Here is a 14,988-nt window from a genome sequence, read left to right as displayed (position 1 = left end):
TGCTGTGCCCTCTTGCTGCCTTTCCTCCGAGATGGAATAGACTTAGTTTGTGCATTGAGGATCGCTCCCTTGAGGAGCAACCACTCCTCTTGAACTCCCCTCTCCCTGTGGTCACGGTCCCTTAGGGCCTCACTGACAAGCCTCCTGAGCTTGTCAAAGTCGGCTTTCCTGAAGTCAAGGACTTGCGCGTTGCTGACCGACTTGCCAGCTTTTCGGCGGATGGTGAAGGTGATCAGCTCGTGGTCGCTGTCACCCAGCTTCCCATCGATCACTAGGTCGCCGACTAGGTCATCCCCAGTAGCCAGTACCAGGTCGAGCAGCGCTTTGCCTCTCGTTGGCCCGTAGACTTCTTGAGTCAGGTAGAGGTCATCCACGCACGAGAGGAAGCTCTGCGACCGCTCAGATTTTGCTGAGCGATCCTCCCACGAGATGTCTGGGTAATTGAAGTCACCCATGACAACCATGGTCCTGGAGCAAGCTGCCTCAGCCAGTTCCTGGGCAAACTCCTGGTCAAGCTCAGGACTTTGGGTGGGAGGTCTGTAATAGACTCCCACCATTGTGTCCCCTGTGCAAAATTTAATTTTTGCACTTAAATGCAAAACTTAAATTTTGCATTTAAGTTTTGAAAACTGGTAAAGGGGAAATCCAAACCTAGACTACAAAAGGAAAACATGCTTTAAAACCATCTGAGACATATTTCAACAGCTTATCTTGGTATCAAACTGTCAGGAGATAGCATCTGCAAGCAAAAAGCAACATATAGTCCTATAGTAATTTAGTTGTAGCTATGTATAAGTCGCACTATATTCATCTGCCAATCTTAGACCACTTAATCCGTGCTTAGTAATGAGAAGCATTTTTGATCGTTCGGAAAACAGAAACTGGCGCTCTTTTATTAACATGCTCTTCAGAATGCATTTAGCAGAAGACATGCAAAAAGGAGAGTTTCCAAAGAAACCACACACTTAAGTTCTGCTCTGAACAGTAGACTCACTGTGATCAGAACTGAAACTAATTTTGGAGAGGCTGTGCTTTGCAGTTGATCCTTCTGGACTGCTTATCACACTGAAATTAGACTTTTTTAAAAAAAGACTGTTTTGAGGTCATGCCGGAAATGCACCAAGCCCTTATTTAATACACAAATGAAAGTAAATGCAGAATCTTCTCAGTTTTGGATACCTGCGTTACAATTTTTCTTTTATGTCCCTGCAAGTTAAATGTGACTAGCTGAGATGCTTTTGTCTTTTATCCTGAGAACGAGTTTAGACTAATGGTATTCAACCTATCAGCAATGTGGGCTGGATGAGTGATGTGGGGCCAGTCTGTGGGATGGATCTCTAGAGGCACTGAGCCCCATGCCTACCTGGCCATGCCCTGCAGTGTCCTGGATGGGGCCCTGCACTGCCCTGGCCCAGCCGTGTGTGCCCCATGCCACCCTGGCCCAGGCCCCACGCACCTAGAGAGGTCCTACCCTTCCTTGCCCCACCCTACATGCCTATTCCAGGATGCAGGGACAAGTTCTCTGCCCCAGCAGGCTTTCCACGGATGGAGAAATATGGCAGCAGGGGAACAGCAATTTTTGGAAGTCTGGCAGGCCAGATCTGAGGTTTGAGCTCCTCTGGTTTAGACTCTTATTCTGTGTTCTGCTGGTTACAGAAAAATTGTGAAAAATTGATTTTCCCTTTCCTGCCTAAATCAAATTATTCCTCCCTACCCAAAAAACAAACCAGCAGGCAAACATCTCTCACTGAAATGAAACACCATTCACGATGCATAATTTTTGAAGATTTTTTTTACTCATTTAATTTTTTAATAATTGGGTATGTTTGGTCTTAAAGCTTCATCCTGAAAGTAAAACTTTTTTTTCCAGATGAAACTGTTCACTGACTTGAACACAATTAAATATACGAATAGTTGTGTTCAACTATGCACTTCATAGTGAATAAAATATTTGACTGATCTTGTTCACCTGGCTCTGCTTACCGTTGGCACAATCTGTCTATGAACCACTTTCATGAAGACACGTGCCACTCCCCCATGATAGCTGCCTGCAAGGCCTTAGCACTAGATATGTTCAAGGTTGTTGTCCCGTCTTTATTAGTTCTCCTGTTTTTCCCTTTTTCACAATTTTACTTTTGGCAGACTGACTGATTTTTTTGTCTCTATATATTTGATGTGGTTTTATTTAATACATTTTGTGCTGCATCTTAGCGTTCTTTCTTTGCCAGGAATAGCATCCTCATGACTATGTTGAAGTCATGCTGAAATCCCTAGAAACTGCACGCTGAAGTCTGTATTGTGGTCAAACTGGACCTCAGATGAACAAAATTACATGTTCAAAATCAGGAATGGAAGATTCCTTCAACAGTTCATTTATATTTATTCCACCAGCTGCTTCTTTATTATACTCATGTTTTCATCTGTACAGGGTTGTTTCCAAATTAAACTTTTTCACCTTTGGAACAGGACAAATATTGGACTTGCAATAACATTAACCCAGTTATCTACTTAGTTGGACTTCAGTTTAGCCTTTTGAGGGAGTATAGATTGCATAAAAGTGTCGGGATACTCAAAGTGATAAACGTGGTTCAAATGCTTTGATATCAGCATCCTCCCTCCCTAATGCAGTACATCAAACATCACTTGCACAGAACGCTTGTATCTTAGTTTTAAGCCTCAGACACTCATACAGGTTGGATACTTACTGGAAGCAGAAATTATAATTAAATCTTATCCCTATGATTTATTTTTTCCCATAAATTTTGCTATACTGTATGCAGGTAAAGCAGTCACAGCTTTGGGGGAAAAAAAAATTGTGCTGAATTTTGACCAGAGTTGCATCTGTATTTAAAGAGGCACAACATGAATAATTCATTGGGGCTGTCAGCACAGCTCATCCACTGAACGAAGATCGGTGCCTGGTAGCCTTGGGAGTCTATAAATACCTACAGAGCGCAGCCCAAAATTTTGTCCCACATGTCTACTCTATTCTTTCTGTTCTATTTAGGTTCCTATTCTGCCCACATCACAGCAATTTATCTGTGCATTTAGGCTAGCCTATCTTGAGCACTGCCAGAGGCTAAGCATCCTAGAAGGCAATGAAGGAGAAGAGCACACTCAGCCCTTTGCAAGGAAAAGCAGAGGCTGCACATATTCTGCTGCACACATTTTGTCAAAAGAGGCATGTTAACTATCGGTAGTGGTAACTGAGGGCAGGGTGACTGTGGTGGCACTGTACTGGGGGGGGCAATTGGCAACCCAGCAGGCAGCACTTGCTATGTGCTGCTGCTCGGGGTGTGTAGCTGCCCTGCTTTGTCTCTCTTGGCCACATACCTCTGTCTCTTGAGACATTCACCATGCAGTGAAATGGGCCAGGGTCCTGCAGCTGAAAGGGTCAAGGGATCGTAAGCCAAAGAACATCTTCTAATACATACACAAAGAAACTGAACTGCATATGCATGGACAACCTTCATTTTGGCATCTCCTAACTTTTTGGTGCTTAATTTTGCAACCTTACGCTCTTTTCCTGAGGATTTTTTTGTTTCACTCTATAGTTTAGATAAACCACGTGCTTAGATAAGTCTGTTAAAAAGGCAGGTTACCAAAATACAATAAAAAAAAAAAAAACTTGGCTGTAGCTTTACTGGTATAGTTTATTTTCAGAGAAAAAAAAAGATTTATGCAGAGTTCTTAGTCTTGCAGCCCTTTCGTAGTTTCGCCACATGCATAACTTAAGCATTCCTAAACCATTCCACAACTAAATTCTTATCTTTAATGGTCCTGCTACTGTGATCCCATTTTTTCCATATGAAGAAATTTAATTAATATTTTACAGTCTCCCTAAATCACAAATACAATTTGCCATAACATTGCAGAAAATAGCAAATCCACATTGTCCCTTGCCAACAGAAAATCCTTAACAGCTGTTTATTGCTCATTTGCAAAACATAAGAGCACTGGAATTCCATTACTTAGAGAAACTGGCTGTTCCATGATATCCTTGGCAACAAAAGCTGCACTTATCTTTTGAAACAATAGACTCTCAAAGTTTCTCCATTTTACAAACATTAAAAAGACAGTAAGAACACATTTTTAACTGTAAAATGGTCAACAATGGGATCTGACTCACAATAAGCTGCTTTCTGCTTTGTGAAATCTAACCTCTGCTTCCCAAGAAACATCACTCACTGCAACTTAAGAAAAACATTTCAAGCAACCACCTCTTTCACAGGAAGAACTTTTTAGCGAGGTCAAGACTTGAGGAAAATGAAAAGAAATTCAGGCTATATTTGAATAATACAAATAGTCCTAACTAACATTAGAGGGCTTACTTGGGCAGGCTCATAGCAATCTGTACGAAAATGATAGAACAAAAACGTCTGTCCTCTCTCTATCTGCTCGAAACATTTTTGTCGTCCCTCAACTTAGAAACCAAGATAAATAAAGTCACGATCTACACACCAGATATTTCACATATGGTTTTAACTAAATCACTTACAAGTCTTCGAAAGCTTTAAAAAGAAATAACTCCAGCATACCAAATAGATGCTAGTTCCTCAGAAAGCTAAGACATGCACATACCATCCATAATCTGGTTTCTATATTTAGATAAGAACTCTACCTAAAGCCAGGAAGGTCAGCATTGAATCAAGTCAAGCATATTTTACCAGACACATCTTCTAGACGACATTTACCCTGCTACATCGCTCCCAACCCCATGGCAAACACTATGCCTTGCACAAACAGCTTGAGCTGTAACTTTGCGTAGTAAAAGGGATCAGATAGTGGTGTGTTCACATACCTCAATAATCCTGTCGTGAATTTGCAGCCCTCCTTCTTTAGCAGCGGGCCCACTGTCGACTATTTTTGATACAAAAATTCCTTCGCTGGAGGAGCCGTCTTGATTGTCCTTGAAGGATGAAAAAGAAAAGTTAACGTTGCACCATAAACCAACTCCAATTTGCTTTAGGCTGAATCCTGCCCATTTCAAGATACCATGTGCGAGTAAAAAATGCTCAGAGCCACTCTAGTGTTACTTTCTGTGGGTTAGAGCCTTTGGTAACGAGCACCCGCATCTCCCATTTCAAGATATGATATAACCATAAACAGACTTCCATTTCTAATTTTACTTAAAATTTTCTTACTAAAGGCCGGCAGAGAAGCTGATCGGCTCCAAATTTAAATCAAGTTATACGGTAATTATCATATTATTATGATAATTATTATCATTGTGTAGCATCTTAAGGATATCATCATAGCCATCATCATAAATCAAGGTCAATATTAAAGTGATATGGTCTCCTTCCCGTTTAAATATAAGATGATAAACAGATTTCTACTTTTAATGACATCTCACTTATTCTACCCAAACTGAGACAACGGTGGCAAACGAAATTAAGCTAACAAAGCATTCCTCATGTTCTTGCTTACTGGGCAATTAACTGCCATATGCTTTCACACCACAAAACTGTCCCACAAAAGAATAATTTAACAGTGATTAATTACGAGGGAGGGGACTTGAAAATGAATATATTGATAATAAATGAATATATTGATAATAAATGCAGTTATTTCCCCATGCAGAGGTGTAGTTCTAGCTATTCAACTTTTTACTTTCTAAAAGAGCAGGACAAGTTAAAAATACACCATGTGACTTCATGTCACGTGATGTTTCTCCAGCCAGTCAGCACCGAGGGGGAAAAATGCATTAGTAAGTATGCATATAAGTTCATCTCTGCACTTTTATTCAGAAAAAATTTTTACTAAGGTCAAGGTGTCCAGAATTTAGCCCATAGTCGGTTGTTTAAATTATGTCCTTTCATTGCTAGTGTGCTGTTTAGTGTCTGATGGAAGAAGAAGCAAATACCGTTGCCTTATTGCAAAGAGAGTTTGAAATGAGTTGTTAAAGTTATAAGCACTGAAATGATTGGGGCTTCTCGCTAGAGTCAACTGCAAAGGATCTTATGTCTTTTGGCAATCTCTTCATATTCCAAATGTGCTAATGAATCCATAGCATGCTACTAAAACAGTAACAGGGGAGAAAGTAATGTTTAGTTAATTAAAATGTCCCACTTCTATCTGAATATAAAGATGCACACAGAAAACATCCCCTAGAGAGACAAATATGTAGTCAGCATTTTTCCCCCTCCTCCAAACACTGACTCACATGCCCTCCCCAACAGGAAAAGGCAAACACATTTTAACAATTAACATACCATACACGGTCGGCCACCAATAATATTAAATCCAAGAGATCCAGAGTCACGATGAAGGACGAGGGTCAGTGCTTTAGTTTCTTCACCCTACGAAGAACAGGTAAAAACATTCAAAACATTTGTGCAGAGGCAGATATTAAGATGGTTCATACTTCTATCTAAATATTTACTCTGTTCATAAATTCCAGAGGAGACAGTGTCGGGTCGGACTTTCATAGTCCAGGAAGTCTTGGGTTTTCCCTCTTGTTGCGCTTGATAGGCACTCCTTTGAAAAATATGGCCTTTAAGGTTAATGCACAATTTTGGTTCGGGTCTACAGCAAGCACCTAAGGGAATCAAAATATTTCCATATGCCGTGCTGTAATTCTAGCTATCTGACAGGGTTATATTTGGGGTGCCATGCAACAATCGTCCAGGTCACCTACAGTCTTATTCTTGCTGTCTCCCATTCCTGGATGCGATTGGGACTGTATTTTTAGGGTGACTCCTTTTCTTACTAGGTACATTATGTTGTCTTAGGCAGCACCCAATGAGACAGCACTGTTGGGTGCACCCAGTGAGGTAGTACCCAATGAGACAGCACTGTTGGCTGCACCCAATGAGCACCCAATGAGGCAGCACCCAGTGAGATGTGTTATGAAACAGCACTTCTAACGAAGAGAATTTAGCTGAGGAAATTAAACAGAGTTGATACAAATTGTGCAGAAGCACCAAATTCCTAATTATTATTCTGAGTGTGTATTACAAACAGTAATTTTATTGCAATTCTAAGGAATTCAGATTGTATAAAGTCTTAAAACTTCAAGAGAAATCCTCTTTCATTGAGGAGGATTCTCCCAACTCCTAAAATATAAAACCAGACAGTAGCAGGTCTCTGATTAGGCGGGCAGGAAGAATAAATAATGCACGACCTAGACCTGAAGGAGACTCTGTGCAAACATGATCTGTTGTCCTATCCTGTGACCCAAGGTCATTCCCAAACACAGGAGTGTCCTTGGCTGATGTGCCAATATGCTTTTCAAAGGAACGTTGAAGCGTCGTGATACCTCTTCAAATTACACTGAAAACAAAATTAAATACCCAGTCTTCTAATGACAACTTCGAATCTTTTCAGTCTCCTAATTTCTCTCTCAATCCAGTGGCAGTTGATACTAGCTAGCCCTGTCACACAAACAGGACAAACTTAAATGATTTCAGCAATGAGAACATGCAGATATTCAGAGTGATACTGTGTGTTTCTAAAGATAGATGAGCTCCAATGAGAACAAGAACATTGCTATCTGCCGGTCCTTGCTTTGTTTTATCTACAGGGTGAAAAAGTTATGAACACATAAGAATTTGAGGAAGTTATCTTACATGTCTGGTTTTCATAAGAAATTAATGACATAAATTACAACAGTTACATAGTAACTTGATGCAGATGTTTTCAGTTTGTGCATTTTTCTTTTTACGTGTCAGTTTGAAGTTGTCTATCATATGTTATTAATGTCTATTAAATTTTGTAAAATATGTCAAAACACTCCAGCATTACTGAATGACTCTTATGGGGAAAAAAGTGATGGGACCAAGTTCTCTGCTTATGTAAACTGGCAGAACTCCACTGACTTCAATGGAGCTTCACCACCATGCGCCAGATGAAAGTCAGTAGTTCATAGTGCTCCTTAGTGACACGTAATAATTTCCTTTCCTGCAGATCCTATAAAATAAGTAGACTGAGACCTGATTCCCAAACATATTGAGTACTCAGAGCCACTGATTTCACCTGTTTTTGCACCACTCAGAATCAGGCTTGGAGGAAGGAATGAAATACTAGGTGAAAGCCCTTTTCCTGGACAACTTCAAACCCAGACCTCAGATACTATTTCAGTGAGAAAACTTCCAGTCCTGTGAGACCACTTTTAAGGTCTGATAAGTTCAGCATTTGAAAGACAAGTATGCCATTGTCACAAAAGCAGTTTACCTCTCTTTTCTGCTATACAGCTTTATGAAGGCAAGTCAATTAGAACAATCAAGAAGCAATTACTATACCGCTTTCAGGACAGTTGCTGTAATTAAACCTGACTGTTTCCACTACAATCCCTTATTGTGGGAGATCTCATACTTTTAGGACCAAAAAAAAATTATAACAGTTTTCCCAGAGTAGGGGCTCAGCACTCGGGTCAATCATAGAATGGGTCAAAAATGGAGAGAACATTTTATGAAATGTTTTTCAAAATTTTTCATGCAAAATGGCATTGGGAATGTATAAAAAGCTGCAGCCAGCTCTAATGGGTTTTAACATTTTGTCCACAGTCTCTACTGCAGTGGAGTAGTGTAACAGTACAGAGTACAATATGACCCTGCACTGTGATCATTCAAACACATGTATAAAACATCAAGGCGCAAGGGACCTAGGGTACAGCTTTGATACCTTAATACTTTTGCAGGTTCACTTTGCAGTATTAACAATTTTTAAGCATCCTTATATGCCTATTAATGGAGCCACAAAGAAAATTATTCTTACAGAGCTCACTGCCTTTCTTTTTTTCCCCTAAAATGTCTGAACCAATCATTAAAAAGTGAAGTGACTCTGGAGATGTTATGGCCAATATCCCAGGCCTGCCCACATCATCTGGTTCTGCAGCAAACCTGATGGTTCTTGGCATGCTGTATTCCCACAGCTGAGTAAAGCTCTTAAACATAATTCTGGAAATTACTGTACTTCCCAGATGAGTAATGTGGAGCTAATAGACTGCATTTTATTCCATATATTAGAAGCCTTCTAATTTCTGTAGTGACACTGCGGCTAAGAAGTCCGGTCTTAGCCAGAAGAGGCACTTTTCTTCACCTTTACAAAGTAACAGGCTATCAGATTGATCTGGAATGGTAAAGGTGGGGATATAGTCTAAGAAAAATAATCTTAAATTTGCAAAACCTTAGTTCCATTTCAAAAAATGAAAGTTTTGGAAGCAGCTGCTTTCATCACCGGCCCTAAAACTGAAGGTCTGTACAACAGCTCCACAACTGTTGTAAACTGATAGAACATTTTTAACTTGAGGGGACTTGTGCTGGCCTAGCTCATCTGAGGATCTATTTGATGTATTTAAGGAGTTCCTAAATGTCTGTAGCATATTATGCCTATAGCATAAAATACCTGTTACCCCCAAAATTAAAGGACGTAAGACTTCCACTTCTCGTTGTAAGTAGTTTCCAGCTCTGTTGTTACATTTCTGGAGATTGGTCACTTCTGCATTTTAAAACATAATCCTCAACGCTCCCGTTACCATGCCTGGCTTTTCCATCGGGCTCTGCAGGAGCACAGCCTGATGTCTGAAAGGGAGTTCCCGGGGCTAGGACATGGCAACAAAAATGCCTTCCTAATCTCTTCCAAAAGACCTTAATGTAAACTGTGTGCATACATACAATGGCAGAATCTGCCCAACTTCATCAATAGGTTGGAATAATAGTGTGTTTCAGGGAAGATCAAGCAGAATTTAAATAGCCTGAGGTTTTTTCTTTGTTGTACTTGGACTTGGATGACTCCGGCTGATGTATTTCATCAAAGAAAATCCTCTTTGTAGATTGAGACAGACATCTTCAGCACTTCCTCCTCAAACACATTGGCAAGTGCCCTCATTTCTCCCTACCAAAGAACCACCTCAAATGTTTCTCGACAGCAAACACACCCCTAACTTTGCCTTTAAGTAACACGCACACAGAGCGGTGTGGACATACTGAAACTTTTAGAAACAACACAAAATGACAAAAATGACTTCCATTCTAGGGACAAAGAGGGACACAGATAAGTCATGTCCTGTTAATACACATCTACCGATAGCCTCCTATAGTGTCTCGTTACAGGGGAGGCTCGTTTGAGCCTCCTATAGTTATACTACTGTTACAGTGTCTTAGCATCTCAATCTTTAATGTTTTTCTCCTAGCGATACTGCAGTGAGGTGGAGCAGTGTCACTCTCCCTATTTTACAGATGAGGAGGGGAAAGGAGGTACTGGGAAGAAACTCTCACTTGCTGCAGGTCGCTTAGGGAGTTGATGAGAGTGCCAGCACCTGAGTCCAGATCTCAGAAACCATAGGCTAGCATCCTGGCCACTAGACCGCTCCTCTAGAAAGCCTTTCAGCATGAAGAAGCTGCTCAAAGGTTGCACAGAAAATGATGGGATGGGAGAAGAGAGAACCTTACTAACCAGGCTTTTTGCATGGAGCTGTCTGGGGATTATAGGTGCAGAAAAGAATGGCGTTCCCTATTCCCAATGGGTGAATAGATTACAGTCATTTTTCTTCCTGTGCAGGGTTTTGAAGTACTACGTCTACCAAACAGTAGCAGCACTGATCTCTAAACCTCCTTGTAGTCCTAGGCTTTCTGCATTCCAGAGTGAGGGTGCAAAAATCACATCTGGTACAGCTGTTCCATTTGTGACTCCCTAGCCTACCCCCACCACAAGTTGTGTCCATCCGGAACCCCGTTCACTCATCATTTGAACTGAATTGCAAGGAGGCATTTATTCCTATTGTGCTCCTAGGATACACCATTTGTTTTATTTCAAGCCGTTCTACAATTCTGGCAATGAATAACAGTTAACTCTGGGATGCTGAAACAGTTTTTCCCCTTAACCCACGCAGGGAACTCTAGCCTAGGCAAGATAAAGCATGGAATCGCAGAAAACACTTTGTGAACTAAGGATAGTTCTGCTTGTGCAACGAACATTTCAACGTTGACCGAGCAACTACTGCTTACAGCACATTTGATGTACGAATAAAAATGATCGCAAGAAAATATCAGTGACAACAAGGTATAGTTTGACCAGGCATGGTTATTTTTAACCTGAACTCAAACTGAGAAATTAATTATTCCATACTGTAATGCACCTAAACCCAGGTGTTTAGGGACCAGAAAGTGCCTGAGCCAAATATGCATGCCCTGCAGGGTGTTTATAGCCTCCATCCTGTACTGGCATCTTTGTCTGAAAAAATAATCCAGCGCTAAAAAACTTGGAAACAAGCCATGTCCCATATTGGTTCAGTGGCGTTTGCAGTAGGTGATCACCATGTCAACATGGACTTTGAAAAAAAGTTCTCAAGTGCACAAAGACGCGTGTTTCCTGATTGTACTTCTTTTGGAGCGGGGCAGACTGAAAGTGTTAGCTTTGGAAAGCTGCCAGCAGGCTGTGAAAGACGTGTAATTGATTGACCGCTAGACCACAAGTCTGTGGTGACATGACACCTTTTGGCTTTCTGCAGGTTAGGTGCTGCTTCAGAAAACTGCATAACGGCCTTTTTGTAGCAAGGCTGAAAATGGACACAGTCATGTTGGCCAGCTGCATCCATAAATTCGATAAAGGTATCGCTGGAAACGATGTCGTGCAGACATTGGCAACGATTTGCCATAATACCTTTCACACGAATCACATCCCGCAACGCTGACCTGTTAAATTGTTTAGCTCTGCAAAGTTATCAACAGCAGACTGAGAAAAATTAAGACCCATCAATATGGGAGCGACGGGGCATGCGTGGTTGGGGAGCAGGGCTGAGATGAAGCTAATAAGGTAGAAAGATACGGAAAGGCTGTTCCAGGTGGCAAAGAGAAGACTTTTTCTCAAAGAAACTGAGAAGAGGACAGAGATGCCCCTATGCTAAGTGAACGTGGGGAGCAGGGAAGGGTAGAGGATGAGAAAGATAAATGAGGTTTCTGAGTTGAGGTGGAGTAAATTGAAAGGGGGGTTAAAAAAACAAACCCAAGACAGTTGTTACCAACAGGTCCCCAAATGGATGCAAAGTCTCCAATTTCTTAATCTGGGCATTAGCCCGACAGCGTCTTCAATGCCATCGCCAGAGATTAGAGCAGTATTCCATGCCGAGATATCGTTATTGTTATCATTTGACAAACATTGCTGTTTTTCTTTGCCTAATGGGGTTGGAGAATATAAATGAAGGTTTCTTTCCTTTATCTTGCTGGCTTGTTTGAGCAGCAGCGTTAACAAAGAGCCAGGACAGCTCTTCACTTTTCTTGATGATTGCTGCTGTATCTGTGGGGAGAGGGGCCCATTCCTGGGCAGAGCGGCACCATCTGAGCGCCTTCATCCTGAAAGTATCTGGTCCGGTGCTCCCTTCATACAGAAAACACGTTTTGAGAAGCAGTTTGGGGTTAACTGGTCGCACGGTGCTGCCTTATGCAGACCCTAACTCTAACCACTCCAGAAAGTTTGAACTCGAGATAGACTGACTCCACTTAAATCCACCTTTTGGAAACCCTGTTGCAGACGGCTCTGAAAAATGAGACTGGTGGGTAGGTCTCACGTTTGGGCATACGTGCGGCAGAAAGTCCGTGCTCAGCCGTTCCACGTCATGAAGACCTCATTAGGAGGAAGCTCCTGATAGCGCGTAGCTTGTTTGAGGGGCTCCGAGTTGTGTAAGGTACTAATCCAAGTGACCTCATGCTGCAGAAAGCCATGGTTTGGAGAGCCTGCTCTGGATGATTTAGGGACGTGGAATGCCGGATTTGGAAAGTACCGGGTCATCAAAAACAAAAAAGCGTCTGGTGAGCCGTTCGGGTTCACCTAACTCCTAGCAAGTTGGTGATTCAATGCCATTTTGAATCCTGAAAAATGCTTTTGTGCTGCTTGAGGGGACAAGGAGTGGGGGGAAAGTATTGTGACCTGCATATCTGACTTCAAATTCCCAAGGAGGGTCCCCTTAGAAATACAGGCATAGAAACAGAGAATATAGCCGCTGAATTCTGGTCTTTAAGCATCAGATTTAAAATGTATTTTTTGTTTGTTTGTTTTTTTAAATCAGGCTCACTTCTCAAGGAGAAGTTAACATCCCAGATAGGCTTGAGCTCCCTGCAGTACAGCTCCCTCGAAGCCCAACCGACAGCACCCTGCGTTACGAATAAGCACATCCAGTTTGCAGTGACAAGCATGAGATCCCAGACACCAAGAGGGAAAAACAATGAACCAGCCTCAGAAGGCATGCGAGCTAGACAGTGGGGGAAATCGTCCAAGAAGTCCAACTCGCATGTGTATGCCAGGAGTTTGAAGCATTAAAACAAGGTAAGGAAAAAAAATAATGAAGAGAAACATGGACATTTCACCCCCTGGATCTGGGCAACTCCTTTCTAGGGCAGGTTCTATTTCTTCAGCTAGTGGTGAGCAGCTTAGCTGTAAATATTTGCCCTTCGCCCAGAGCTGGCCAGCTGGCTGGGACCGCAGCTGACAGACACATCTGTGGGTGGGGAGGGAGGGGGAGAAAAATAGGTCTCAGCCGAAAAAAATCCTGCTCGCTTACCAGACCCTCCTAGGGGGCACAGGGAAGAAAAGTGCTTGCTAGGGAATGTGGTGACTGAACACAAAGTGAGCCCCACCACCCCAACCGCCTCTCCCTCCCTGCCGCACACACGCACACACACATGCGCACACGCTCCCTGCCACAAACACGCACACGCACACACCCCTGCCAGGCACATGGACACACCCAGCCACAAACAAAAACACTCTCTCTCTGCCATGAACCCCCCCCATGCCCCCCTCTGCTGTGCACATGGACACACACATACACACTACTGTTACTCCCTGCCATGCACACACACAGTCACTCTGCCATGTACATGGATACACACACATCCCCTGCCATGCATATGGGCACACAGACACAAACACAATCTCTCCCCCTGTCATGCACCCCCCCCCACCATGCACATGGACACACACTACTCTCACTCCATCATGCACACACACCATGCACATGGACACACACACACCTCCCACTCCCTGCCACACACACAGTCACTGCCCCCCCACCGTCATGCACACACACACACACACACACACACACACACACACACACACACACACACATTCCCTTGGCCATGGCCATGAACACACACATACACACACACTTCTCTGATTCACTCCCTGCTATGCAACACCCCTCCGCCTGCTATGCACATGGACACACACACACACTCTCTCTCCCTGCTGCCATGCACACACACACACACACTCTCTCTCTCTCTCTCTCTGCCAGGCACCCCCCCTGGCTATGCACATGGACACAGACAGACACGCACTATTCTCATTCCCTGCCATACACGCACACTTTGTCTCCCTGCTGCCGTACACACACACACACACACACACACACACACACACACACAGCATCTCTCTGTCTCTCCCTGCTGCCATGCACACACACACACACCATGAACATGGACACACACACTCCCTGCCGTGCACACACACACACACACTACTCTCACTCCCTGTCATGCACACGCGCACACACACACCATGAACATGGACACACTCACTCCCTGCCGTGCACACACACACACACACACACTACTCTCACTCCCTGTCGTGCACACGTGCACACACACACTATGAACATGGACACACACACACACACTACTCTCACTCCCTGCCATGCACACACAGACACACACACACCATGAACATGGGCACATACATACATACACACAGACACACACACACACACACTCACTCTACTCTCACTCCCTGCCGTGCACGCACGCACGCACTCACGCACGCACACACACACACAGACACACACACTCCCGGTCCCCGCGGCGGGGCGGTTTGGCGCGGGGCGGGGCGCGGGTGTCTCACCTTGGCGGGCGCGGGCAGGCAGCGGGCGGCGCCGAGCGAGCGGAGCCGGGCGCTGTACTCGGTGAACTTCTTCTGGTAGCGCAGCGCCGTGACCTGGAGCTCGAGCTGCGCGGCCGCCAGCCGGGCCCGCAGCGCCTGCTCGCGCTTGCC

The 14,988-nt window shown here is 43.4% G+C and overlaps 1 protein-coding gene across 2 annotated transcripts in view; it reads right to left on the bottom strand.

Annotated features, from left to right (window-relative positions):
• The window catches only part of PDZRN3 (PDZ domain containing ring finger 3), a 189,760-nt gene extending 174,797 nt beyond the window's left edge, over positions 1-14,963 (bottom strand). Inside the window, exons 1-4 of one of the 2 annotated variants that reach the window (XM_025197990.1) lie at positions 14,839-14,963; positions 13,305-13,435; positions 6,216-6,302; positions 4,802-4,909 (exon numbers count right to left, since the gene is read on the bottom strand). In XM_025197990.1, the coding sequence (XP_025053775.1) occupies positions 4,802-4,909; positions 6,216-6,218 (111 nt within the window). In that variant the 5' untranslated portion in view covers positions 6,219-6,302; positions 13,305-13,435; positions 14,839-14,963. Of the gene's footprint in view, positions 1-4,801; positions 4,910-6,215; positions 6,303-6,385; positions 8,314-13,304; positions 13,436-14,838 lie in introns of those variants that run through there. The other variant, XM_025197989.1, reaches the window with a different exon arrangement.
• Positions 14,964-14,988: the final 25 nt, after the last annotated feature.

Source organism: Alligator sinensis, unplaced genomic scaffold (assembly GCF_000455745.1).
Source record: "Alligator sinensis unplaced genomic scaffold, ASM45574v1 scaffold121_1, whole genome shotgun sequence".
In the NCBI taxonomy this organism is placed as follows: Eukaryota; Metazoa; Chordata; order Crocodylia; family Alligatoridae; genus Alligator; species Alligator sinensis.
This window is presented reverse-complemented; position numbering and strand designations above follow the sequence as displayed.